At 44.7% G+C, this 27,991-nt stretch overlaps 1 protein-coding gene across 1 annotated transcript; it reads right to left on the bottom strand.

Moving 5' to 3' along the window:
- On the bottom strand, positions 1 to 27,926 carry LOC128726545 (hornerin-like). The gene is made up of 10 exons (XM_053820363.1): positions 27,882 to 27,926; positions 5,012 to 5,114; positions 4,729 to 4,942; positions 4,509 to 4,654; positions 4,334 to 4,375; positions 2,773 to 4,265; positions 2,318 to 2,711; positions 1,933 to 2,004; positions 1,333 to 1,812; positions 1 to 1,127 (listed from the first exon to the last, which is right to left on the bottom strand). Exons 1-10 carry the CDS (start codon positions 27,924 to 27,926, stop codon positions 562 to 564), a joined length of 3,555 nt encoding a protein of 1,184 aa, XP_053676338.1. The 3' UTR covers positions 1 to 561.
- Positions 27,927 to 27,991: the final 65 nt, after the last annotated feature.

Here is a 27,991-nt window from a genome sequence, read left to right as displayed (position 1 = left end):
TTTATGCTTGATTATGCCTCATAATACTTAAATAAGTTATAATATCCTGCAATAGGGAAACGTATCGTACACTACGTGTGTTGAACACTAGTTCCCTGTAGCACAAATGTCTTACGAATTTTTATACCTTCTATCACGAACGTGGGCAAGAATTCAATCTACCTGCTTTATTTTGTTATCATTGCGTTCAAAAAGCACCCTCTGTCGAATTCATTTAAACCATTGCCTTTGCGCTTTCCTTCTCGTGTTTGTTTTGATGAATTAATCTAATCACAGTGGCAAGAGGAAAAACGAATGCATCTTACGAACGGTTCCATAAATATCTTCCCTACCGGAAGACGGTGCCCTGCAGTGTCTGCCCTGTTATCAAACGAGCAACACTACCACGTGAACCGTGCTCCTAGGCATGCCTCGGATGGTTATTTGTGTTGCGCTTTTCTCGTTGTAACCAGCATCCTGTTTAAATGAAGTGAATTAAGTTTACTAAAAAAAAAAGTAGATGGGCTTATAATAAAATGAGTATTCTTTCATGCATCCCACTCTGGAGCTGACGGGTGAGCTCTACTTCTTCCCAGGCACACCCTCGCCGAGAAGTCGCTGGGCAACTGGCCGTCGACCACGAAGACGCCGAGAGCGGTTACGAGCGCGCTGCAACACCCAGCTACCGTCGGGTTTCTGGAACAACCTCTGAGCAGGCAGGTCTTCCAGCGGCTGGCCGAACCCTTCCGGTGGAGCCGGTGCAGGCCAGTTGAAGTTCGCCGGCAATCCACTCTTCTGGGCGTGGCAGTTGGGAACGTAGAGCACCGGAATGAAGCCCAGATAGCCGGCCGGTTGATGCTGCTGGCCCTGCTGTTGGCCTTGTTGGTCCGCTGGACAGTTACACGGTGCTTGGGGCACGTTCGGTGGTGGGAATGGGTACGGCAAGAAGAAGTATGGGTACTGTGACACGGCTATCTGGTAGTTTGGAGGTGTTCCATCACCTCCAGATGGTGGTGACGAGGACGATGCCGGTGGTGAGCTGGTATCGATCGGTTTCGTTGGTGGATACACTCCAATGGCGGTACCCGGAGATCCTGGCACTGGCGTGCTTGAAGTGGACTCCGGTGGCCTCTCAGTTGTAGTTGGTCCTACCGGGAAACCTGTGAAAACAGAACACCCATCAGTAAGGTTTCGATTAAAGCACACTTCAAGCACCAATGTATGAATAATCATGCACTAAAGTCCCACTACGCGAGCTGAGCGTCTTCTCAGCAAAAGGACCTCAAGCTCCCAACACCAGCAACGGTTTCGGATGCGTCGTCAGCGAGTTAGACGTTTGGTGAGACATACTACCTGGTCCGACGGTTGGAATCGAAATACTGCCAGTGTGCGTTAGCTGTGCGCCCAGCCCGATCGACGTGTGATTGGCCTCGATTCCTGCGCCCACCGTCGTGGCGCTACTTACGTCGACACCACCGACCGAAACGTGCCCGGTATGATTGAGAGCGGTACCTAGCAAACCTGCTTCGACGCCAACCGCCACACCGACGGTTCCGGCGACGGTCACCTGCGGGCCATCGATCGCGTTGTGTCCACCGTGTGACAGCTCAACCCCATCGGGCGTTATCGAGACGCTGGAACCGTGCATGTGCTCAACGGACGCTCCCAGGACACTGGCGGATGCATTAGCGCCAGCACTCACGTGAACTCCTGCCGAAGTATCCACGGTGGCACCGATTCCACCGGCCACACTGTGGTTCGGGCCTGTATGCGTGGTGTTGGCCGATGCGCCAATACCAGCCGTCGACACAGTCGCTCCCAGCGATACGCCACCTGCCATTTTGTCGATGATCGTGCACCGATCAACCGACGGAGGATCGTTCATTAGTATGTGGTCAGTTGCGAGTAGTGGTTTGCCGGCGTGATGCGGTATACTTAGCGGCAGGTATTTACCGTGCGATCCACCCAGGCCCAACATTGCCTGCAGGCCCCCATTTCCCGGCTTAAACCCGATCCCGAATTGTACTGGCGAGTGTTTGCGTGTTTGTTGATGTGTGTGTGTGTGTGCGCGTGTGCGCGTGTGTGTCAGCATGTCAGCGGATGTGCGTGTACGTGCGATGGCGGTTGGGTGGAATAGAAACATGTGTGAAATGTTTGTGTTCGATTAGTCAACAACGTTTGTTAGAGTCAGGCAGCGAATCGATTATTCACACGTGTTAGGTAGTTTGTCCACTACAACTTGCACCAAACGTTAAACTGCATGTAACGAGGTAGATCATTGATCGAAAACGTGTGGTTATGATTGGATGCTTGCGCACCCGGTGGCAGCATACTTTACCTCCTTGTGGGGGACGTTGACCCTGTCCTTGGGACTGACCCTGCGATTGTCCTTGTCCTTGAGACTGTCCCTGGTTCTGACCCTGTCCTTGGGACTGTCCTTGATTTTGTCCCTGTCCTTGAGACTGACCCTGGTTCTGACCCTGGGACTGTCCTTGGTTCTGTCCTTGAGTCTGTCCTTGTTGTCCTTGGCCTTCCTGACCTTGGCCTTGCTGTCCCCAAGACACTTGAACTTGCAGGTTGTGTTCCTCCTTGTTTCCACTGATCGGCTTCTGATGCTGCCCTTGATGTTGTCCCTGGAACTCGCCTTGTGATAACCCTTGATGGCTACCTTGATGGCTGCCCTGATGTTGACCACTGGTGATCGGTCCTTGATGTTGATGCTGATGTTCTCCCTGCGTCAAATGATCGCGTCAGTATGTGACTTTCACCCGCTGGCAGAAGAGCTTCAACTACCTGACTTTGACCGCTACCAATTCCTTGATGGCTTCCCTGGTGTTGTCCCTGATGTGAGTTCGATCCAGTCAAGCCTTGATGAAAACCCTGATGCTGTCCCTGATGCTGGCCGCTGCTAATTCCTTGATGACTACCCTGATGCTGTGACTGGTGTTCACCGGAGCTGATCGGTCCCTGATGCGAACCTTGATGTTGGCCTTGGTGCTCACCGCTCGATCCTTGGTGGCTACCTTGATGCTGGCCCTGATGCTGTCCCGAGCTGATAGGTCCCTGGTGTGAACCTTGGTGTTGACCTTGATGCTCTCCGTTGGCACCTTGATGACTTCCCTGATGTTGCCCTTGATGTTGTCCGGAGCTGATCGGTCCCTGGTGTGATCCTTGATGTTGTCCTTGATGTTGACCGCCATGCACACCTTGGTGGCTGCCCTGGTTTTGTCCTTGATGATTAATAGACCCTAGCGAACCCTGATGTTGCCCCTGGTGTTCACCTTGATGTTGACCTTGCCCCTGGTTTTGACCAGACTGTTGACCCTGACCTTGCCCTTGTGTTTGTCCTTGGCCTGGTCGCTGCCCTTGCCCTTGCAGCTGGCCCTGTCCTTGGCCTTGATTTTGCCCAGGACGTTGACCTTGCCCCTGTGCCTGTCCCTGGCTCTGTCCCTGTACTTGACCCTGCCCTTGTCCAGGTTTCTGCCCTTGGCCTTGCCATTGACCTTGGCCTTGTGTTGGACCTTGACCTGGCCGTTGGACTTGTCCTTGACCTTGTCCTTGAGTCTGGCCTTGACTTGGTCCAGAACCCTGTTCCTGCCCTTGGCCTTGTCCTTGCAATTGCGTTTGGCCTTGGCCTTGTCCAGGCTTTTGGGTTTGTCCTTGCCCTTGGCCTTGTACCTGTCCTTGTCCTTGCCCTGGCCTATTACCTTGACCTTGTCCTTGTCCTTGCCATTGTCCTTGTCCCTGACCCTGCCCCTGTCCTTGCCCTTGGCCTTGTCCTTGCCCTTGCCATTGTCCTTGACCTTGGCCTTGACCCTGGTTTTGTCCCTGCCCTTGCCCTTGCCATTGTCCTTGACCCTGACCCTGACCCTGACCCTGCCCTTGTCCTTGTCCTTGTCCCTGTCCTTGACCCTGACCCTGACCCTGCCCTTGCCATTGTCCCTGTCCTTGCCCTTGTCCTTGCCCTTGTCCTTGCCCTTGTCCTTGCCCTTGTCCCTGTCCTTGGTTTTGCCCCTGCCCTTGCCATTGTCCCTGCCCTTGCCCTTGTCCCTGTCCTTGGTTTTGTCCTTGTCCTTGATTTTGTCCCTGTCCTTGATTTTGTCCCTGTCCTTGGTTTTGTCCCTGTCCTTGTCCTTGTCCTTGCCACTGCCCCTGTCCTTGTCCTTGCCCTTGGCCTTGCCATTGTCCTTGCCCTTGTCCCTGCCCTTGTCCCTGCCCTTGTCCCTGCCCTTGCCCTTGTCCCTGCCCTTGACCTTGCCCGTGTCCTTGATTGGGAGGTTTACTTCCTATAAAATATTGAACTTGCGTTAAAACCTAAAATAAAAAATTATTAATACAGATTTCCAGTCTCTACCTTGTGAGCCGCCACTTCCACCGGTGCTGGGATTTGTTGGTGCTACAGAAATGTGTGCAAAACAAGAGTAAACATCGTGCTGTGACTAAGTGCTCGCTACGTCTGGTGTGTCTAAGCCTGCCGCAGTGTTTTGCCACACCAAAAAAACCGAAAGCAAACCCACTCCCGTACTTACCCGGTGGTGGGTTACCACCTGACTGAGGCCCATCCGGGCGCATTCCTCCAGGGAACATCCCGCATCCCTTCGGCAGATAAAGCTCCGTCCAGGGTCGTAGCTCTCCACGGCGTCTTTCTCGCGCTGGCTCATCCTCCGATATGGAACTGGGGACGATCGTTTCAGGCGTTATTATCCTGCGCTATTTGCCACATTTCATGCTCATCCACTACACACTTACTTGCTGTACTGGGTAGGAGCGTCGACGAAAATTTCAACGGGACGGTTCGGTTCCACCACCCGATAGCCATGGGTATCGGCCACGTAATGCGTCACTCGGAGCTGTCCATTAGGATCTATGTAACCGTAACATCCGTAAGTGACACCGTCAGGTCCGCGGGTTTCATGATGGAACTGACCATTTGGTCCCACTTCATAGCCGTACTGGTACGAGCCTGTCGATTAAGGACAATGTTTTCAAATGTTAATGCGCACAGCTAGATCGTGCATTTCGCTAGGCTTACTTGTGTTGAAATTCGCTTCATGGTACTGGGTTTTTCCTGGTTCGTCAATCGCTACTATCACTTCCTGTTCCGCGCGCATAGTGCTGGCAACCAACACCAGGACCTGTTAATACGGTAATATTTAATTTTAATGCAAATCTGTTGGTGATATCTAAAACAAATGATAATATAAACATGGCAAGAAGGAAATACGGGAACTGCATACAAAACAAAACACAATTCTCTGTAATTACGGATTCCGAAAGCTGTTTTTACGACCCTCGAGGCATCCTGTATTAATACGAAGCGCAAAAATGTAAACATAACAACGTAAAGCATTTTGCGTGTAGTTATTTTTCCGAATTCTCCGAATTTTATGCATTCGTTCATGAAGTTCAATAGCGTGCCATGTGTTCAATAGCACGCGGCAGCTAAAGCACTCCAATAAATTCCCCATGCTTCCCAGCTCACTGTTTCGCACTTTAAGCTCGTTAAACACTTTAAGTTCATATATTTGCACGATGCCAGATAGTTCCAAGTACTGAAATAAACCATGTGTATCAAACCACACCCTCCGGGCAAACGGCATGCCACTTTATGACATTTTCACACGCTTTAACAATGCCTTCAGGTTCATTGATAAAACGAAAGCGGATGCACTTATACGGCATCGGTGGAAAACACATGTTGATAGTAGATCTTTAAATCGATGGCACAGTGATAGTGAATTTATTCAGATTGCGGATTATTGCTGAAATTTTATTGCTGTGCTCCTGGATAAACGGTATCACTAAATGGTGCGCATTTGAAATAGCTTTTCTTTTACATGTGCCATCGTAGCTTGTTTATTTTGTTTGTTTTAATGCGTTTTAGAAAGCTTCTAAAGCTTTATAAGACTATTTGATGCATTAATGAAGGATTCAATAATCTTAAACTAGTTGTAATTATCTAGACATATTTTTTGATCCCATTTTTGAAACAGACTTTTTGTAATTTCTGACAATTTCTAAAAACTATGAATATTCGGAACCCATTAATAAACCCATAAAAAAATCCATTAAAAACATAATTTTAACTTCTCGAGTATACAGTCGAGTATTAAAACACATAATTATAGCTTCTTATAAGCTTATGTATTATTAAGGTTATGCATTTAAGCACTAAAACACGATCGTTCAAGAAAATCAACTCTTCTTAAACGAGATAAATATTCATTTCGATATTGCCACAATTGATTCCAATTACCGGTGCCAATATTCAAGCAGCAACTGATATATTTACGCTTAACCAATAAAAACAAGCCAAACTGAACCATTATTCGCTTGAAAAGAGCCAAGACGCCGTTCCAATTTGTTTTCGCTGAAGCCGGCAAGGCGCTTCACTCGGCAATGATAAACGTTTAATAAATTTATTGCAGATCAAGCATCCCATGAGTAAAGGATGTCCTCCAGAAAGCGCGCCATCCCATTCGATACAATCACCGCATTCCGGCTTCGTAACTCCCCATCGTAACGATGGAAACCCTCACCTCTCGCCGGGCGCCAACAACCTGACATTTTCCGTTCTCTTTTTCCCTCCGTTAGTTTTTTTCTTATTTGTTTCGGAAGTGACAGTTGCTGGAAACGAAATCCCGCCGTTGTTGACATACAATTGTGTGTGTCTTTTTTTTTGTTTCAGCGATCAAATCGCGCCGCGTTGACGTTGATTGTCCTCGGATCGTTAGATGCCGGCGTTTGTTGAGACGCGCGTTCTGAGAGCCGGTATAACCAGCGTGGATAAACGCAATCGACTTGGGCCATTGTTTCGCTTTGTGGAGGTGCCTCGGCAGCTCCGCAAATCCACGTAAGAACTGTGATTTCAACCTCCCCTTGATGGAGCATTCGAGTTCGAGAGTCGTTTATCTGTGCGTTGCAAGAAAAACGAAGCACAAACGACACCATATGGCCCTAATTTCATTTCAAATATCTTCCATCAAATGCATTTGGCACGCCGAGTGGGACATGAAGGGTTGGCTCGGGTTTGATGATCGATAATCTACTGACAAGGGTCAGAGGCGAAGTTATTTTTAAAGCTGCTATTGCAAAAATAATTCTTGCAAAAAGCTCAAAATATGAAGCTGAATCCATACGAAGGTGAATGCATCAAGTGGAAAGTTTGTTGGAAGTTGCTTTTATAGCCGCAATGAAAGACCAAAAATAGCGCAAAGTCTCCGTAGGAATCCTTAAATGCCATTACGATGTTCTTCCACCGTTATTGTTCTGATAAACCCTTTCAACGTAAATCATTTAAATCCGTCACCATCCAGTTTGGTGCCCTTTTTCATCACGCAACTGACAGCCCTCAATGGCAGACTTGGTTCGAAATAAGTCAAAGTGTTCGCACACACTCGTCACCGAGCGATGTATGCTTCCGTGGTGTTGCAAATCAAAAACCTGTCTGGTTCTAAGCCGGCGCGATAACCCTTGAAACAGCAAAATCTTCACAGGAGCCGCGAACCGGGGGTACTTCAGCATAAGGATTCTTTCTAGCTCGTTGCTCTCTGAGGGAACGAGCCAGCGAAGTCCATTTCCCCACAGGGTTTGCTTTTTTTTCTCTTCGCATTCGAGTGCTGTTTGCATACGATTTCAGAAAACCTCCAAGATGTTGTCGACTCAATTTAGACCCGTTTCAAAGTTTTCACTCCAACCCACATCAAAAGTGGGAAAAGGAAAATGGAAATCTAATGCACATACTGAGCGCTCGACACAGCGATAAAAACAGGGGAAAAAATCTAGCGAGGGAAAGAACTGGAGCATCTAAAAACAAAAACATCGCTTACTTTGGTTGGTGTTTCAACCGAAGTGGTGATAGCCTAATCCACCGGTTGAATCTAGCGCTCACGTATATCCTTTGCCGGATTCGAAAACCCCCAGACAACCGTTTCATAAGCAACAACAGCTATCAAGGATGTGACTTCATTTGGTATGTTTTGCCGGTCTAGTTTCGAGGAGGGATAAGTGCGTTATGCCGACGGATGAGAACGGATCGGCATGTATAGCGAATCCCGCATAAAAAGGTTTGTAAGATAATCTGGTCTAAAAATGCGATAGTCTGGCGAGCGGCATTGTTGCGTTGAAATATCTGCTAATAATAATTTCCATGGAGATTTTGCTTACTCCTTACAAGGACACCTAAAAATGTTCTCTTCTGCGGGTAATCATGATATCAGTTTCAAAAAATATGATATATTCATCCACACACTTATTTCATGCTTGTATTATTCGTCTATCAAGCTTTCAAACAATGCCCGATAAGACACTTAGTCTAAGGATCGAAATACATTCAGGGAGAAGCATGTAGTGTCTGCATTAAAAAAAACAGTAGAATTTTCACTATCACATTAACGATTACAAGAAAATGACATTGATTACATTTGATATAACAACTTCTTCCATGAATGAAATTATTTATAAAAGGAACCAAGATCTTTTCCAAGCTCATTTCCATTACGCGTATTAATTCCAACTCACAAAGCATCGAATTAAATGATTTTATGAAGAGCTTTAAATAATTTGTGTATCAATAGTGGTCAGCAGGTTTAAGAATCATGAGAAAATCACAAAACACATCAATACCATATTAAATTACATTCTCTACGTGGAAAGTATGGTTGATCGTCTTCCGAAAAGTTGCTAATTGCACGTCATGCTCTTCAACTTCTAGCCGATACCAATCAATTTATAATGCTGAAATAATTTCATTCCAAGTATTTTCTGTCCAATGAATTAGATAAATTAGGTGCTTCATAACATCTTTTGCTGAACGCAAATAATTCTTCGATCGAGACTGAGCAGCACGTGGACCAAATATATCACTTGCGCCAATTGATAAGCATGAAAGGTAATCAAAGAAGGTTATTCTGAAGCATTCGTAAAAAAGGACAATCCTCAATAGTGCTTCCACAATCGTTGTATTTATTGTAGTTGACCATAAAAATAGTAAGATCTACTTAATTAAATTTAATGAAATTTTTTTTATTATTATTTACTAATATGATTGCTCTATGCGTACTTAATATATGCTTAGCAAATCGTATATTTTAGTTAAGTTCTTGCACATGTGCAAATGACAAAGGAGTTGAATATTTCTTGAACAAGTTTTTTGATTCATATATATAAACTTTTTATATTTAACTATTATATCACTTTCAATAACCTATAAAGTATGACCTAAAACACATAGATCAAAGTTATTAAAAAAAGACTCATCATTATGTATTTTATGTAGCATACTTCTCATCATTTCATTATTTCAATACAGACCTTACATACACTATTCCGTACCACAACAGATAAAATTTAACCTGCCAAGATAAATAAAGCCCATTTACTTTATTGAAATTCCACCACCCACTCAAACCAAACACATGATCAACACTCATTCCCCATCGCTCCGATAAGTTTACCCTTTTGCACAAAGTATGCATCAACATTACCGGCCAGCTTGTGGCGATGTCCTTTGGTTGCATTTAATTAACACAATGCTATGGAAAAAAATAAACCGGTGTCCTGTGAGCATCATATCCGACGACAGATACGTAGTACATTTTAATTCAATTAAAATCTCGCACCTTTGTAGCCGTACTTCTATCCGGGGGCCCATCCAAATGGACGTAACTTCGTCGAAGACAAGCACAGAAAAAAGGCACTAAGTGGCTTTGGAAAACGCTACTTCGTACTGCTGGTGTGTTGTGAATTCCATACACGGTACCAAAAGAGAAGAACCGAAAGGAAACACAAAGCTCAAGTTTATGCCGTGTGTAGTAACACGATTATGCTGCTATTCCATTCGGACGAAAGATAGAAAAATCGATTAACTTTCGAGTGCCGTCGCACTGAACCGGAAGGATGGACTCTCGGATGGGATGGACTCGTTGGCTGAGCATTATTCCGAACGGCACGTTCTTAATAGCTGCATTCGAACGGCAAACAAGCAGCACGGCCGTGTTCTATTTGATCACCATGTTTGCTCGCACAAGGTTCTGGTCAGCGTGTGATTACCACGCGCTTGTTTCCCGATGATTTTTTTCGTTCGCCCCCAACCGAACTGCAGTGTTGCTTAATTTGCTGCATTTTTCCTTCGAACGGTTCGCTGCGAGCGCTTCGTTTGGCCCTAAAGGCTCACTGCTTTCGACAGTACTTAACCACGAGTCGTACCACGTACGGAGACCACCGTAAAAATAGACGATATATTCTCGACACTACACCGAACGATGGTCAACGCCATCCGTTTCGACGACCAACTGGTCAGCATCCAGCCAGCGAAAAGTAATTGGCTTGTGCGGCTCTTTTTCGGAGCGCGATACGCCTCTAGGAAGCGCTTGCTGTCGCTTCATTGTCCGTATGATCGTTTTTTTTTCGCTGCCACACCACTCAAAAGGGACGATTGTGGTGTGTTTACCGCTACCGAAGCTCGACATTCCGGGAATGCTTTTTAAATTCCCTCCCAAGTTTATGAAAGGAGCAGCAAAAACAAACAAAGGGCACACACTTTCATGTCGTTTGCTAAAATATATCATGGGTCGGTGGCTTCAGAGCAACGATGCAAAGCTTCTACGAAATACAGCGTTGAAAAAATAGTACTGAAGGAGTATGTAACATATTATAGTACTTCTTGCATTTTTTATTCACAAATAAGCAAACAAGCAAACGAACTGGTAGTAATTTGTATAATTCCTACTCGATATTAATAATCCTCGGAATTATAATCGCATTTATCCTCTCATTAAAAGGTGTTTTATAATGTAAATAGATATATTATACTATATATTATCATTACTTATTTTATCGTTAGAAGATATCTTGCGTATATTACCCAGAAAAATTCGTTGACAGTTTGAATAATTTGAAATTAATATGGAACAATGTCATGATATTATTAGACTATATAAATGATAAACATACTATTAATAAAACGGCCATGTAATCAGCTGTATGTGAAAAAAACGCCAACAACCAACATAAACAGAATGGCCTACTTTGGCTAAAGCTCACGCTAAAGTAATGTTCCTCAATTATAGGTCAGCATGCTGTGTGAGCACAATTAAATGGCCAATTAGATTCCCCAGTTTTCGTGGTTGATTTTTTGTTTTGTTTCAGGGTGATAAAAAGATGAAACACTAAACGAAAGTCCTAGCACAACGAGTTTTTTGCTTTGCTTTTGTTTTTGCATAATCATTTTGCTTTCAACAGCTCAGTAAAAGCTTTATTATGCCATTTGCCCCATATTCTGTAATCCAACTTCACTGTTTTGCTTAGTCCCCTGAACAAACATTGCACCCGCTTGTACCTAAACCAAGCGGCCGTTAAAGCTGTTGACAAGAAAGTGTCCCCAAAATTGCTGCTAGTATGAATTTTATCGCCCCCAGGGTCGATCCGGGATGGCACAACCAACGGGATCGATGGTGAAATATTTGATATACAAAAATATCAAACCAAATACCCCTCGCTTCGCTAATCCGTCAGGCCTTGGAAGCTAAACGTTTCCGTTTTGGTGCTGCTTTTAAGGGATGCGGGATTTACGTGACGTAATGTCCAGCTCCAAACTAAACGGCCTATCGTTGTGCTTTGGAGAGCTTAACGAAATGGCGATGGCTGCTCAATGAATCATTCGGACCATCGCGAACGGGGTGGTGCGTAATTTATTCCATTCCACGGCTGTGGATTGTTCTGTATGAATAACATTGAGCTGGAAGCGTCAGAACCCAATTGCAAAACGTTAGCAACTTTTAGGCACGTATGTTTCTAAAATTTTAACATCAATCCAATCCAAGGCAGAATTATCTGTATGTTCCCTGCGTGGGAAGTTGTTGACCGTGATGAGTACTCGACAGAATTGTTAACCTGAATTTATTTGGAAACCCTTTTTGCTTTTTTTTTTGCTACCCTTGAATGGTGAAAAAGCTATATCGAAATGAAGCAAAATCATACACAAATAACTAAACCTAGTTTGATATAAAATTGGTCAAATGTAAGGACATGTGAGAGTCATTTTATTTATCGATCATTTAATGATGTTTTTTTGATCATGTTCATTTACTGTTTCTAATCATAGAAACCAATATGAACCAACGACTAGTCTTTTACATTTTTTGTCTGTTCTCATCTTTCTTTTTCTCTTTGTGTTTTTTTTCTTTTTCTTTACTTTAAATTGTGGTATAATACTCGAATAATCTACTTTAAATTGTGATATAATACAATCTATTCGAACAACTTTTTATAATTAGATAATTGCTGTACAGTAAACTTGTTTTTGTCAGCATTAAGCTTTAGGATGCTTGAAACAATAAGATAACTTCATATTTCGGAGTGAGATTTATTAGCAATAAAATGTTTCGTACTGTTTCAAGATAAATCCGTACAGATCACCGTACAGAAATAGCGGTGATTTCTCTACCGCATTAAAGGAATACCATCCTTCAATGAACTTTGCTATCATCCTTGCCGAAGTTTCCTCCCACTAAACACGCTGACAAAGCATGGTTCTTTATCATGGAGAAAGATAAGACCTTGCCTGAGATCGAAATAAGTCTGGCGTCGCACGATACTATTACCCCTGCATAATAAATGTCTCAGATGGCGATATCGAAGGCGACAGTTTCCTCCTAACCGAATTATCCAATATTACCGGTTAGCTTTCTGTTCTACCGTTCGTACTGTAACGGTGTCCACGCAAAAGTTTGAATCATTTGGCACGTAAATCAATTACAGTTCTCTCGTTCTGTACCGTCCCCGTTTGGCAAGGTAACCGAATAGGGCGCTATCGACCAAGAGTGTTTGGCTTCATCGCGTCACAGGATTAACTTGCCGTAATGCCACGCTTAAAGGAGGTAAAGGCCGAAGGGAATTTTCCGAAGCTGAAGCTTTTGCTGTGCTTAGGGGAAGCGTTCCGGTGTACTTGATATGTCTGGCTGCCTTTTGGAGATGAGTGAGTGGTAAGTAGAAAACTTTTTTGTGCGGATGCGTCTGCTCAGGTGCGTCACGGATTGCCGAAAAGAGATTTGATTTGTTTTTTTTTTGAAGAAAACCCCGCAGAGAAATATTCATTCATTCGTGAGCAGAGAAATATTCATTTTTATCAATGAATTTATTTCGTGGACCAAAAAAAGCAGATTATAAAAATATAAAATAAATCTTTAATAACACTGTTTAATGAACTATTTCAAGGCCGAAAAAACACGACAATTTAGTCTAAAAAGGTACAAAACATTGAAACCAATTTACACGTCCAAATGCTCACCGAGTCCAACCATGCAAAATCAAACAACCAAAAAGTGTTTGGCAAAAGTGTTGTTATTGAAACAAATAATTGCCCAATTGTGGATCCGTTTGTCCGGTTTTTGTCCACCCCATCTACCCGTGTGGCGGCATTCAGGCAGCGTTATATTCACCTCCCTCGCGAGGCAAACTCGCGGCAGCAACATAACGCAACACACACGGCACTGCCGTTCGCCAGCCGGTTTATCCTTCACATTTATCTATATCACCGCGTCTCTATCGGCACGCGGCACGTTGAATTGGTCCGCTCGGGGACGACACGGCGCCTTCCATCGCCATTGTCAAATACCCACGAGTCCTGAGTGTGACTAACCATCCACGGCCACACGGTGGTCCGTGCATTCTCTCGCGGGCCGCCTGCGAAAGAAGCCTCGCAGGCAAAAGCAAACAAACTTCACGCCGATGCGCCGTTCCCAAATCGTCACATTTCGCGTTCGTAATTCGCACAAACACTCTCCTAATATGGCCGTTCCGGCCGATCGGTATCACCCGTTGGGATAAGTGCCTCCCGATCCACCGGCAACCGTTTGTTTGCTGACACTTCAAAGTGTAGTTTTATCATTTCGCGTGAAACCACCTCGATCAACAGCTCCCAGAGGCCAAGCGACACTACGCAACCTTGAATCATCCCGCGAAGCACTGAGCGGGTGCTTGATCACCCTCCCAAAAACGCGACAAACGCGCGATGACGCGTGCGGATGCTGCCTGTCGGAATGGCATTTTCGGTGGAGTTGGAAATGAAAAATGAAGCAAACCCATCCATCGACACCTCACGCACGAAGCCGATTGACGTGATGATGGCACAAACGGCTGTAAATCGGTGAACCGGTACCGGTCGGTAACGATCTTGATTAAGCGCCGTATACGTTTGAGTAATTTGTCGTAAAGGTGAGCCCATGGTCTTCTCAAAATTTGAAACGAAAATGAACAAACACACCTTCGCTGGCTGGAGGGCAATTCGTTGTTGAGCGACAATTACAGCCCCAGGCGAGCTTTATTCTGGCTCCGACCCCGGAGCCATCTCGAGAGCTTTCTTGATTGTGGAGGCCCATTTCCCAGGGTTCCCAGGGAACGCTAGACGTCATAACCATCTCGCGATTGCTCGATTTCGCACTTTTTTTACGAACAAACTGGATTATCCCCACCCAACCGGTGCACCTTTTAATTGGGAGCACCTCGAGGTTTTTGTGGCACAATTGGATAAGCTTTTGCTAATCTCTTTAGGCGATGATACAACGCATACTGAGCCACCCTCAGGCGAAATTAGGGAAGCGAATAAAGCACGCGCAAAGAAACCCATAACCATGTCGCCCTCGAAAGAGCCTCGGTGGTGGTTTCCCCCGATAGCATAGCGGAAGCGCGCGACCCTTCTCGACAACCGGCACACGCAAGCAAACAATGCGTGAAACGTGCGTAAAGGCATTCGACAACCACCCAACGCACGCCGGTGGCTGGACGATGAGAATTTGACACCCGTTCGCCCGGGCAGCGAGAGATAATGACAAACGTGCCAACCCCAGCGCAGTCGATCATTTAAATAATTTTCAATAACACCGACAGGTCGTTTGTAAACCATTTAACAAAAGCTACCACGGGTAACTGACCCCACTGATCTGTTGGATATGTTTCGCACTAGCCGAACGACCGGAGGGGGTGTAGTAATTTTTTTGCTTTCCTGCCAATTTTCACAAGCAGCTGATTCCCAGCGAACTTCGTCTCGGTGCCGGCACAATCAGCTGATGCTCACGGGCAGTCAATGGCGCATGTTGTGCGTACCGGTGTTTCACGGGTGCCAATGTCAATAGGCCGCCAGCGGGGTTTAATGGCGCAAAATTAGTAGATAATTCCACTGCCGTGAAGGTTGCACAAAACGCCACACACCCTTTAGGAAGCGGTATGAGCTTGGTGAGAGAGAAAAACAAATTGCCCTCACAAATCCCGCCTGCTTTGTGATAACCTCGAAAAGACGCGTTGAAGCATATGTCAACTGTTTCTTTCCATCGTTGGCCTTTTTGTGTGCCCCTGCTGCTCAATGCATGCTCGCACTAAAGGCCACTAAATCGTGTCGACTATCCAGTTACAAGGCACGTATGGGATGCCAACGATGGTCTTTTGTGAAATGCTAACGCGATCGTTACTGTGTTCCGGGTTCTATCAAATGTCTGTTCGCGCTGGGACGGATTCGTTTCCTGCCTGCGGGGGTGTATTGCTTGGGGCTGTTTCGCTGTTAAGAGTGTATCAACTAGCTTTTAGGTTAGGTGTTCATTTATACTTGGAAAATATTTTATTCCGTTATTACTTCAAGGCGATCAAGCAATGCAGATAAGATTAAATTAATTTGAGAAATAATTTAAATTGATTTAGAAATTGGTTAAAATTTTCATAAAACATAAAATAATTTGAATCATAAACATTTTTTTGGAAAAGAAAATGTTAAAACCAATTATATAAAAATTACATTGTGAATATTTACATTGTGAATATAATACATCGATTGATATTTCTTGCAAAATAAAACTTAATAGTAATAGCAAATAGTAAAAAAAAAACGTAATTAAAATCACAAAAAAAAATTTTAAATCCTATCATATATTTTGAAATTTTAAACATATTTTTTACTATATCATTCGTCTCCTTGAAAAGCTTAAATCATGTTGATTATCCTATATTATCCTATTATTAAGCAAAATAGTTTAATCTTATATTAAGCAAAATGGTTTTATGGCTTCATAAAAACAGTGGATAGTAAGGAATCGTGTTCGCTTGAATAAGAAAACATGTGATTTAAAAAATTATCTTCAACGTTTTGTACATGCAAGTTGACGAAGTGTGTTCATTAAAAATGTTAAAAATGAAATCAATTAACTTTTTTATACAGTTATTGTTATTTTTTATCGGAAATTATAGATCATTGCTCCTTTCATAATTCCAACGGATTATCAGTTAAATAGCTTTAGTCTGATTTTAAGCCATCAACCATCCGTTAAGTAATGCTCAATATCGTAGCGTTCAAAACAATCAACTTTTTTGGAAACTGATGAATTATCCATTTTAGTGTATGTCACACATGTGAATGTGCCGATTCCAATGAAAATTAAAAAAAAGCTTCCATCGGTTCATGTAAAACAAATGACAACCATAACTGCTCACAACAAAATTTCATAATGCACTCACCTACGTATTCCATTTGCAATCGAAATGCAACATCAATTCACTGCAGTAAGCGTCACAATTAGACAGAGATAAACCGCTAATTAGATCAACGGCGAAAAACAACCGTCAATATCAACACCATTCCCACGACAGCCGACCGTACCGCAGCAATCGGCAATCAGCAATCCTCCCCAACTGCAATCCTTTCTAAAATATTAGCTCGACGCATTAGGACGTGTGCAGCGTGGCGCAAAAAATAACGAACCACTGCAACGAGACGGGGCCCTTTCGCTTGCCCTTCGACAAACGAACAACCAACGTCCTCGGTGCATCTCCGGTGGTACGCATCGCCCAAACGTGAAGTGCGCTAAAAATTCAAACCCCAAAGCCAATCCCAACCGATCGGCACCCCACGAGTCACCCTTAGCGAGCGTTCGAGGCGCGTTTGTTCGATTGCATAATTGATTGTCGCTCGTCCGGGGAGATGCTTAGGCGGTGGATGGAGCAAAACAAAAAAAACGCACACACACCGGGCTGTAAACGGTGGGGGGGATGAAAAAGCCAAATCGCTCTCGGCGACTCCTCCACGGCAGGAGTCTCTCGCCCGGTGGCTCGTGCGTTTTTGTTTATCGCCATAGCGTGGAGCCCGAATTTGAATCTGACCTCGGACCATCGGCGAGTGTCATCGCCGTAAAGCCTGTAAGCTGTTGAAACCGAGCCCACCGAACCACCGGCTAACAAAATGTCGCACCCCACGTGTGTGTGTGTGCAGGCCCGTGCGCATGTTTTTTTTTTCGGCCATTTCGTTCGCGCCTCTTAACGCGGTGGCGTAACATGGCACACACGCGGGACCCGCTTATCGCATCCCTCACACTTCCGAGCTGTGTGTTGGTGGAGTGGCCATCCCCACTGGGGGATGGGGTGGTTTTTGTTGTTGTTTCACTTCACCCTTGCGTCCCCGGTAATATCTTGACCTTTTACCTCCGAATCGCGGAAACACGCTCTTTACACTAAGCAACCCCACACGTGGTGCAGGTCGCGTCAACGGTGGCGCTTTATTCACGCTCATCACACGGTACGATCACTTACCAGCGCCGACGCTAAGTACCCACACGGTGACATATTGACAGCGATCAATCAGCTCGGATGATGCTCGGGAACCGTCAGCACCCGTTGTGTGGCTTCACAATTACCTATCGGTGCAATCGGTTTTGCGAATCGCACTTGCGTGCACCGACGCTACCGGATCTAGCGTTGCTTTCCGCGAATTGATGCCGCTCGTACGCCTCCCCTAAGGGGGATGAAGTTCTACCGGCAAAGCACACACAACCGACACACTATTTCGCTGGGCGGTTTTGGTTCCGTATCTGAGGTATGCCCACGGTTTGCGTTCGCAGCCCAAACTAGGTGAGGTTCCAACGGATCGCAGCCCACGGATACACCTAGGAAGATTCGCACATTCCGCGCACAAAACACTACACGACACGGTAAACGTTCGAGGTTCGGCACATCATGCACCACCCGTAGCTGAAGTAGCGCACCTTTTGTTTCCTTTTTCTCTCCCCCGTTCGAGAATGCACCAGAACAGCGCGCTATTCCTGCGTTCTGACGATCTGACGGCCTTTGATCGCGGGAAACGACTGCATCCCATGCACCCGGTAGCCGATCTTTTTATATCCTGCAGGAAGAACCCCCCCTGAAGGTGGCTGGAAAGCTGAACGAGGGATGGCACAGAGTGTCCTGTTCTGAGGTCCAGAACCCAAAGCTGGACCACTCACAAGGCGCGTGCGCGCAGGAAAACTCGGTGCGCGCGATCACGAGCTCACGAAAGCACTCTCGCAGACCGATCCGCACGATACGACCGTTACGCCGTTACTGGCGGGAAGATTGGCAACATTTCCATTTTCTACGGTCCCACCGACGCTGCCCACGGGCTGTTACGATGATCATGCGCCCGGTTTGGACGTACCTGCGTGTAACGCTAACCTCGTGGAACTCGCACAGGCGCAGGCTTATGCGCGCGCTTGCGATCGCACGAGCGCTCACGCATTGGCACGAGATCGTTGAAGCGTTTTTTGTCCCTCCACAGATTTAACTCATGGGGGGGGGGGTGGTGGGTGATGTAGGAAGGTGAAGCGTTTTTCGTCGAGTGGGGGACGTGATTTTTTTGGCGGTGGATCGCCAGCACTCACGAGGGTTTTATGCTCTGGGTTGAAGGTGGGGGGGATCGATTTCGAGGATCAACTTTGTGGGATTTGAAACTACTGTTCGGAATGGGAATGGATTTCGGAGGTGGCTCTGATGCTCTGGTGAGGTGGTAATTATAGATTAGGGCAAGAATGTTTTGACAGATGGAACTATTAGTTCAGCAGATTAACAATAAGTAACAAGGTTATTGAAAAAGTTTTAAAAAGTTACTACAAGAAATAGATCTTGCAAAAGCAGGAAAATAGGTAAAGTGAACAGAATATATAATTTATTTTTTTATGTATGTATAGAAGAATTAAATAACAGAATTATAGAAGAATTCTGGAAAGCGTTTATTTTCAAATTATTTAGAATGCTGTTCTTTTTTTCTTTTACTCAAGATCAGCAAATAGTTATTCTGGCTTCATTGAATATTGTTTTATATTTTTCAATTTAATTTGTTCAACACTATTTATAAACTGGATTTATAAGCTGCGTTAGGTTTTGAATAAAACGTTATGTAGAGAACCCTCTCATGAAATTGTTTTATAGTTTATATTTAAAGCTTAATAAAAAAAGCTTCAAGTTTGAAATTTTAACAAATCCAGTTTGTTGAAAGAATAAATAAAGAAATAAATAAACTTTTTGCAATTTAAAAAAAAGTATCTAAAATAATGAAATAATTGATTTATAAGACTAGAATTAATCAGAAGAAAGATGGATAAGAAGAAATTTTCGAATTATCTTCAAATTACATATAGTTTTATGATTCATGTTCGACATGTGCAATTAGACCCAACCCCCGTGAATTATTCCAAAACAGTTTCCAATGAGCTTAGTCATTGCAGCATCAGAACAACTTCAAGCACTTATGTGTCGGAGCTCATGACGGCTTGTCTTCATCCGTAACTCAGCTAAACGCCGCCTGGAGCATCACAGAGACCTAGTGTTTCCTTTTACGGACTACCGGCCTACGAGCTCATCATACTGTGAAGCTAAACATTTCAGCTCAATCGCAGACACAATTTGATGAGCAGCTGCCATTTAGTGTCCAAATTACCGCCCATCCGTGCTCCGGCTCAAGCCTAACCACGCGTGCCCTGAACCGAGCGTCTGGGTGGCAAAAAGCACGGCTTATTTTCGTATTAGTAAACGATCGCAACTGCTTAGCGCCGCGGTGGGAGCAGCTTTCGCTCAGCCGGGCTGCACACACTTCTTTTTATTTTATTACGGATTTTTGTTTTATTTTTCGGAGCATTTCGGACGCATGTGGGAGTCGACGATAAGGTCATCGGACAAATAAAATCCGCGCCGATCGTCCGGACTCGAAGTGCTCCCAGCGGAATGTCTTCCACTGCGACCGGAGGTGCACAAACTCTGGCTGGGCTTAGTGGCGAATTTCATAACGCACCCGTCTATTGCCGCCTGGAACGGCTGTAAAATTTGGCTGTGTGTGTGTCTTTAATCGAACAATAAAAACGATAGCGGTATAAAGCGTTTGAGTACGTTTACATTATGAAACTTTGCCTTAAAAGCATCATCAACAAATTAAAATATGTTGTATGACCTTTTGACGATGAAAAAGTGTCAACGTACGGTATGATATTTCAACATTAAGATAAGATTTCATATTGTAGAACATTTTATCTTATTTATTTGTTTATCATAAATTTTTCAATGACCCAATAAAATTGTTTTGAGATAAGCATTATTTCACTGTTATTCTACAAATAATTATTTTAAAATCATTTGTGAAAATTGGGAAAGATTAATTAAGTGAAATATACAATTTAAAATAATTGATCTGCTAAGAAAACCTCCAGCCTTATCGAAATGCGCCTTTTTGCAACCACCATAGTCATCTTCGGTCGACTCAGCTCCAGCTTGGTGTGAAAAATTAGCTAAAAGCTGCTTTGAACGCACTTTACAAACCCCATTCAAACACGTTTCGCTAATTGAACACCACTAAAAAATCGACAGGCAGAATTTTGGGGGTCTAATTTTTCATCGCGTCCAATGCCTCGGTTACGTTTCGTTGACCCGACCAGGTGTAGGTGGTCGACCACTGGGGTGGGAAAAACCCATCATCGGCCAGAAAAATCCAACCAGCTTCAGCGTGATGTAACCGGCCTCGGGAAGATTCGGAGTTCTTACATAAATGGCAATCATTTGACGCTTCTACCTGTGCATTAATTCTCGCACGAAGGATGCTCGCCCACGGAAAACGCGTTCGCGAAATGCGCGTTGGCGTCCCGTCCGAGTCGTCATTAAGAAACTCTTTTCCAACGATCCGTTCTAGGGATCGTCGACGCCACTCCACCAGAACTACAACTACGGACGTTGTCGTTCAATCGCACGCTAACTATGCAATCTACGTCAATTAATATGGCCACGAGACGGATGGTGAACGTTCGCACGCACGGGGCCTTTGCTTATCGCTTCTTACAGCTTCCCGCAGGATGCGGGGATTAAAATGTAGACTCTGGTAAAATCCACAGCCCCGAGGATGTGCAATTATTCCTCTAAATTACCCCATTTAAAATCATATCGTCTTCAACCGCAGGTGCACACGGTGTGTGGCGTAGTGCTGCCCTTCTAAAGGCCTGAAAGACATCCTGATGTCTTGCGAAGGGAGAACCTTCGAATGAGCTGGGCGATAAGTCGAGTAGCTTCGCAACTCGGTGGGTTCCGGTGCGTCATGGACCACGCGACAACAGGCATTAATTAAATAATATCTACGGCCCTTTGGGCGGCTGCCACGCAAAGTGAACCAGAGCCGGGAGATAACTCGCGCACGCACTCTCGAGCGAGTTTGCTGTTTTGTGTTATTTTTAATTCACTCACTATTTTCGCGACGACACGCACCCCTATAGTGCTGCTGCCGAAGGGACACCGCCCTTTACGATCGGTGCGATCGTGGCGATCCCATAAATCAAGTCACCTGGCGTTGACACCGGACCCGACCGTCGGTTTATTCGCTCAATTAAACCCGCCCCAAGCTCAAGCCCGTATATCGCACTGTCCCGGCAGAACGTTCCCGAATCTCCGTACGCTAATCAGGCGACTTGGAAGCGAGCAAAAACTGGACTTCCCTGGTTGAAGCAAACTGCCTCTTCTGGTCGGAAAAGGGCTACCAGATCGTTTGGTCCAGATAAGCGGGCATCTGATTGACACTACGTTGGTAGAGCAATGGGCGTACAAAACGTGAGGATCAGGATCCGCAGAATGCATGCCAATCAAACTGCACCATGGCCGGTGAATCTTCGCGACTGACTGCGAGAGGCTGCTACCAGACCGGGTACTTCCGTTTGACGTTACCACAAACGGGCACCTCAAAAGCCGACAGTTTTGGAGCGGACCTTCACCAACCATTCAGTCTCGGCCTGTGTCAGGGACGTCTGTGAGTTTTGTGGAGTTTGAGTGTACGACCTCCGTGATTGATGTGCACTCCTAAAGCCAGCGTCCTTTGCCGATGTTCCAGCGCGGGTGATCGGTTTCTAAACGCTCACATTTCGTGTGCGAGTGTGGCCCTTTCCCTAGCTATCGATGGCCATGGTCGTGCGTGTGCCCAAGGATCGATTAGGTGATTGGCAAACGAACGGATCACGTCGCCAGTTTGTGAACCGTTTCAGATCGAGTGTCAGAGATTTGCACCGGTACGCAGCAGATCTAATCTGAGTTCCATTTGTGCTTAATATCGCAAAGAGAACATGCTTTCTAATGTGGATGTAGCTTCTGGTCGCCTGATGACTAATGCGAACCTCTAATCTTAAGATGGCACACAACACAGACGGCCTGTTAAGAAACGAAACCCATCCTTTTCAGTCAGAAGATCGCATCTGATCAGCAATTCCAAGAGCATGCAGTTAGATGTATTAGGCTGCATTTTCACATTTATATTTATTGGTTGTTACCTTTTTTAAATTAAAAACCAATATAAGAAGAAAAACTATTAGTAATACAAATTAATATTAGAAATTATTATTAGAGGTACTTTACAAATAGCAACGGAAAACTAGAGTAAAATAATGAGTATGATCTTATCATCCTTTACTGAAGTCTATTTAAAAAGATATGGTTTTAGAACACCTATTCAAATTTAATTTACCATATTCTTTTCATAAACTACGTGTTGCCATTTTGGCACAATATGCCACGTTAACATTTCGTTGCATTTGATGAAGCCATCTCGAAGTCATTAGAATTATTTTATTCGTAAACGTGTAGTTAACTCAAGTGCTCTCCCAGTCCACTCCAAAGTGTCCATCGTGTAAACCAATTACCTCACCGTTAATTACCTGTACAGACAAAACTCGAGCAAAGCTGCTGAAAAGTTCCACATCTCTTATCAACATCACAGACCCGTTACAGGGAATTCAGTTGCATTTAGCACTCGGGGAAAACGGCTTACATTTCAACGTCGCCCGGACGACTGCATCCGCAATGCAGCGCGAAACTTTAATGACCTCTCATTACAAAGGAAGAGGTGCATTTCGCGTTCGGCAGCGGAACTTCTCTGCATACTGAAGCATTTGATCCTGTGGAGCTGCCAATCGGCATCACACGGACACGGTTGTAGCACTCGCAAAAATAAAGACGAACAAAAACACAACAACCGTATGCAGGTGGGACAATCGCACAGAAGCAACGAGAAATAAAAGCTCAAACTTAGCACGTCATTCTCATGTTCACGTTGCCAGCACGGATTCTGAATGGTGGACCGCGGACCCCGAATGCCCTGAAAGGGCTCATCCAAAACCAATCAATAATGATGTGTTTACACTGCCTGGACAGTGATCTCGGTGCCCTGTGCCCCTGGAAACGGCATTCCATTTCCTCTGGCCTTCGAAGTTGTTTTGGCCCGAAAATTGAAAGAACTCCAGCAGCTTCAGTTCGGTCCGCGGGGCAACCGCATCGATGAATCGAAGAATGACTTCGAAGTTGTCCGCAACGCCGCGTTTGGCTGTTCGGTTTCTCGTCCTGCAACACGGGGTTGATTGTTCTTCGCAGAAATCCCACACAACCTCTTGACTGCACGCTATCAATCCGACGTGGGGCAACTGTACAGTTACGATAATAGACCGAGACGGTAATCGATGGCAGTCGCAAAAATTACACATAATGAATATTTATGGTCCGCCCGTTACGCTACGTCTTGGGCGCGCGCGCACACACATTCGGATGCCGGATGGGGTCGAAATAGTTTTCGGGATGTCCATTTTCGGGCACACCGAAACCCGGTGGCATTCTTGGGTAGCTTTCCGCTGCCAGTGGGATAAATATGGGCAGAAGAATGAAGATTTGCTTCACGCCGTTGGGGGGAACCTTATCACGGTTCATATACGTTTGCGTAACGCTATGCATGAAGATCTCGCGGACTTTTCGTGTCAGGGGATGGAACATGGTGGAGTTATTCGCGTTTTTATTGTGCCGCTGTTCTATGCAATTAATCAGTTACATGTTAACTGCAATAAAAATAGCCCATATTGATATGTTTTTTTTTGTACTGGAGAAATTTTTACTTCATGGAAAATAGGAAGCTCTTTTGGGATATATTTTCATCCAAAAATCAGTGTTATTGTTATTTTGAATTACATATTTATTGAAGTATTTTGTTTAGGCTATTAAATTGCTCAATCCTCTTTTTGGTTTCTACTGTTTAATTGCTAAGTAAAGAAATTTTATCACATAAACATAACACACAATTTGATGAGAATATAAATGACATGTTTCAAATTTCAATAAAAGAACATATTTGTACGGCGACATAGCCAAATTATTTCAATTCATGGTATTCAAATGTGAAAGAGAGTCGAAAGCACTATTTCCCTTGAAGCTCTACAAAAGCAGTCCGGCAATTTATAAAATATAACATGCTTCCTGCCTATGCCTATTCAGTAGTCAATTTCTCGTAATTTATTAAACTTTGTCCTTTTGGAAGCGGCTAATTCTGAAATGTTTCATGATTTGTGCACCTTATTCGGCTTTACTCGTATGAAGCAGAGCTAATTAATTCGCAGAATTGCACGATGCTATTTCACATAGCCATGGATCTGCTTTCAACCGAAGCAGTCCAGCAGATTCAACCGTAAAATCACCGATTATACGCATCATATGCATCACGAGATGCCACCGCGCTGCCACTCATGCTCTAGTTCTCTGTTAGATTCCCAGGTTCCTAGCTCGTACGCGGGAAACATAAATCCAACCCAACAACGTGATCGCCGTCCCGGAAGGTTCGAATGACCTTCAGCAGAATCCCGACGAGTGTCAGAGTAACCCAACCCGATTCGCATGCGGTTGAGGGCACGTTGGCTCGCACACTGCAGCCGACCATAATTAAAGAGCCCTTCCGTGCACCTTGACGGGTTGCGCCTGGGGCAAGCTTTTCGGAGGGATTAATTTGAATCCCTGCCATCCAACTGTGGCACCGGCACGTGCAGTAATGGCGGAATGATCAAACCACACGGTAATCCGAACGGAGGTGCGAATAAAGGTGGAAACTTTGATCCAGCAAAAGTCAGCTTCCAGGGCCAGAATAGAAGTTCTTCCTACCCAACCCATCGTCGAGGCGTGTCTTCACGGCGCAAATGAATACATTCTAGATTAATGGGAATTTCATCACGTCATATTTTCTGCACGTACCCAGGTGGCGTGTGATGCATGCACGCCAAACTATGACGGAGCTGTGGTGCTGCCGAGTTGCGTTTGAAATTATGAGCCGGCTTCGAGCGGCTCTTATGGTACTAGAGACGTATTTCCCGAAGCCCGGGGAAGATTAATGCTCACAATTCCAACATTCGCATGACATTGTACGACTGAGCACGGGAATTGACCCCCGTGGTCCGTAATTTCTTGCCGGTGCGCTCGGTGCATCCGCGTGATACCGAGTGGGATTATTCGAGCGGAAGCAGCTCTAAGAGCAACCCCACAAAGTAAACACGTAGCGGCATGATTGCATCGTGCCGGAGGCTTGCTCCATCAACCCGGCGTTACTCGTACGATGAACTGCCGCCGAGGGTACATATTACGATGTAATACAGCATGATGAAGCCCACAAACGTCGTTACGAATATCAGAACACTAGCCAGTGCATTGTTGGCGAAAAAAAAACCGAACCTAAAACTGTCCTCCTTTTTTTCCATCCATCTGAAGCAAAAAGCTTCTCTCAAAGGTACGAATTAAAAAATTAACCCAAATACATCAGCTCCATTTCCTCGCGCATGGGCGGAGCACAGAACTTCTGGAGTCGTAACCGCGATGCTCCTCCAGGGTTCTACTTTCACCACCAATTGCACTAAAACTCTCCCCTAACAGATCCGCTCGTCGGTGTCGCTGCAAGACGCCCGTTCAACCATGACCACGAGAACGTCATCACTTCGTCCTCTGGCCGCCCGGAGCTGGCAATGCAAGGATTTGCTCAAATTGCCCATAAATTACTGGCAATCATTTCTGCACGTAGCCCAGCGGTCGGTTGCGGTCGCTTTTTATTTCGGCTCGTTATTATGAGTTCCTCGCAAAAGGACGAAATTATGTTCGCCAGCAAATTGGATCGCTCGGCGTGCATGGCGTAGGTTTGCTTTATGTGTGTGTTTTTTTGTCACGATAAACTGCGAGCCCCCAACCCGGGAAGTAAATGAATCACATTAGTTTCCCCGGGATTGACCCAATTTTGGGGGCAAATGAAAATGAGCCAATGCATGTTTGGTTCGCAGGTCAAAAAGACCCATCTCACCACCGATCCAATCTGCGTTTAATTATGAGAACCAACCCGACGAAGACGGAAATCTTCACTGCCATCTGTCGACATAAAATGCACATTCCCTTTTTCAGCAGATCGAAAACCATCGGCACAGTGCATCAGGCATGTGCTAGCAAATTAATCACATGGCACCGGCTGCTTAACTTCGCATCACCGTGACTCTTCGGGGAGGGTCCGCTGCAACCGGTAACGAGCCGGAATGCAATTACGTGCCGGAGAAATTGAAATATTCGAATCCATCCCCGTGCACGTGGATGCATCGTGAGGTCGCTCAAAAATACGCGCCCAAACCGGCAACGTGAGTGCGCTCTGAATATTTCGATTTCGGTGTTTCTGAAAAAGGCCACTAGCTGGGGGAAAGCATCCAGCCTGATGCCGCAATGTCATCACGAACGAATATGAGGCTGAAGAGCATTCGAGTGGAAATGGAATGCAGTCGACACGGTTAACTCATACTTCTGACTGCGGAGACCTCCATGATAAGCTCAACACACGTGAATATGGGATGATGATTTCATTCCTGTTTAGTTCAATTACTTGCACCCAGGTTCTAAATGATATTTGATAAAATTCTTTGATCTCAATAGACACGCTTATGCAAACAATGGAAGTGGTATCATTATATGAATATGTTTTAAGTGCATATTAAATAAAACCCAATTTTCAAGTTAATGTTTGATTTTTTGTTGTTTGATCATTTTTTTTCCAAAAGCTATGCTATCGCTTTTCGTTTTTCTATATCATAAATATTCATTTGGTAATTCAAAAATATATGTAAACATAAAGCATCGAAATAATAGCAGACAAATCAAATTAAATTGATGATATTGACTTATAAGACAATTCATTGTGCGCATAGACAAACAGATAAATATAATGCGTCTAGAGCAATCATTTGAATGCGATTTTTATCTAAACCAGCTCTTCAATCTCAATATACAACATCACGAATAACTCAGATTCCAGAAAACATCCTCCACGACGTTCAGAGGCCGTGGGTTGTTGGACGACACCAAAGCGCCTGGGAACTGCTTATCCCACGAGAATGAAGGATCAAAAGACACACTAACCGGAAAGCTAATGAACCAGAAAAGTGCTTACGCTGCAACATTTGTGAGCGAACCGAACGGTGGGGAATTTCTGGCCCTGGGACGTGACAAATGGGCGGAAAATGTTGGCAGACAAGTTTTAATGAATTTGCTACACTTTTCTTAAGGCCAGATGACGTTGGAATGCCATTTTTCGTGAAAAGCTAACATTAAATACAATCGCTAACACCAAACATAGCTCTTACTGGTGATTCTTGAGCCAATGAGCAGAATTGTAATCATTTTGATCATCTCAATTGTTGATAGACGAAGGCATGATTATTATAACTTGAGAAGTTATTTTTTTGTTAACTTATCATTTTGAGTAAATTCATCAAATTCTTATATTTTCAACTAAAACGAAACGTTCAACGAAAGGGACTTACCTTGAAACGTCTCACAAAACAGCTGCTCGCATCCAAGCAACCCATGATCACACCAGACACCTGTCAGTTGATGTGCACAATCAAAGCAGTCCGTTCTTCTCCTCAACTGT

This window comes from Anopheles nili, chromosome 2, assembly GCF_943737925.1.
Source record: "Anopheles nili chromosome 2, idAnoNiliSN_F5_01, whole genome shotgun sequence".
Lineage (NCBI taxonomy): Eukaryota > Metazoa > Arthropoda > Insecta > Diptera > Culicidae > Anopheles > Anopheles nili.
This window is presented reverse-complemented; position numbering and strand designations above follow the sequence as displayed.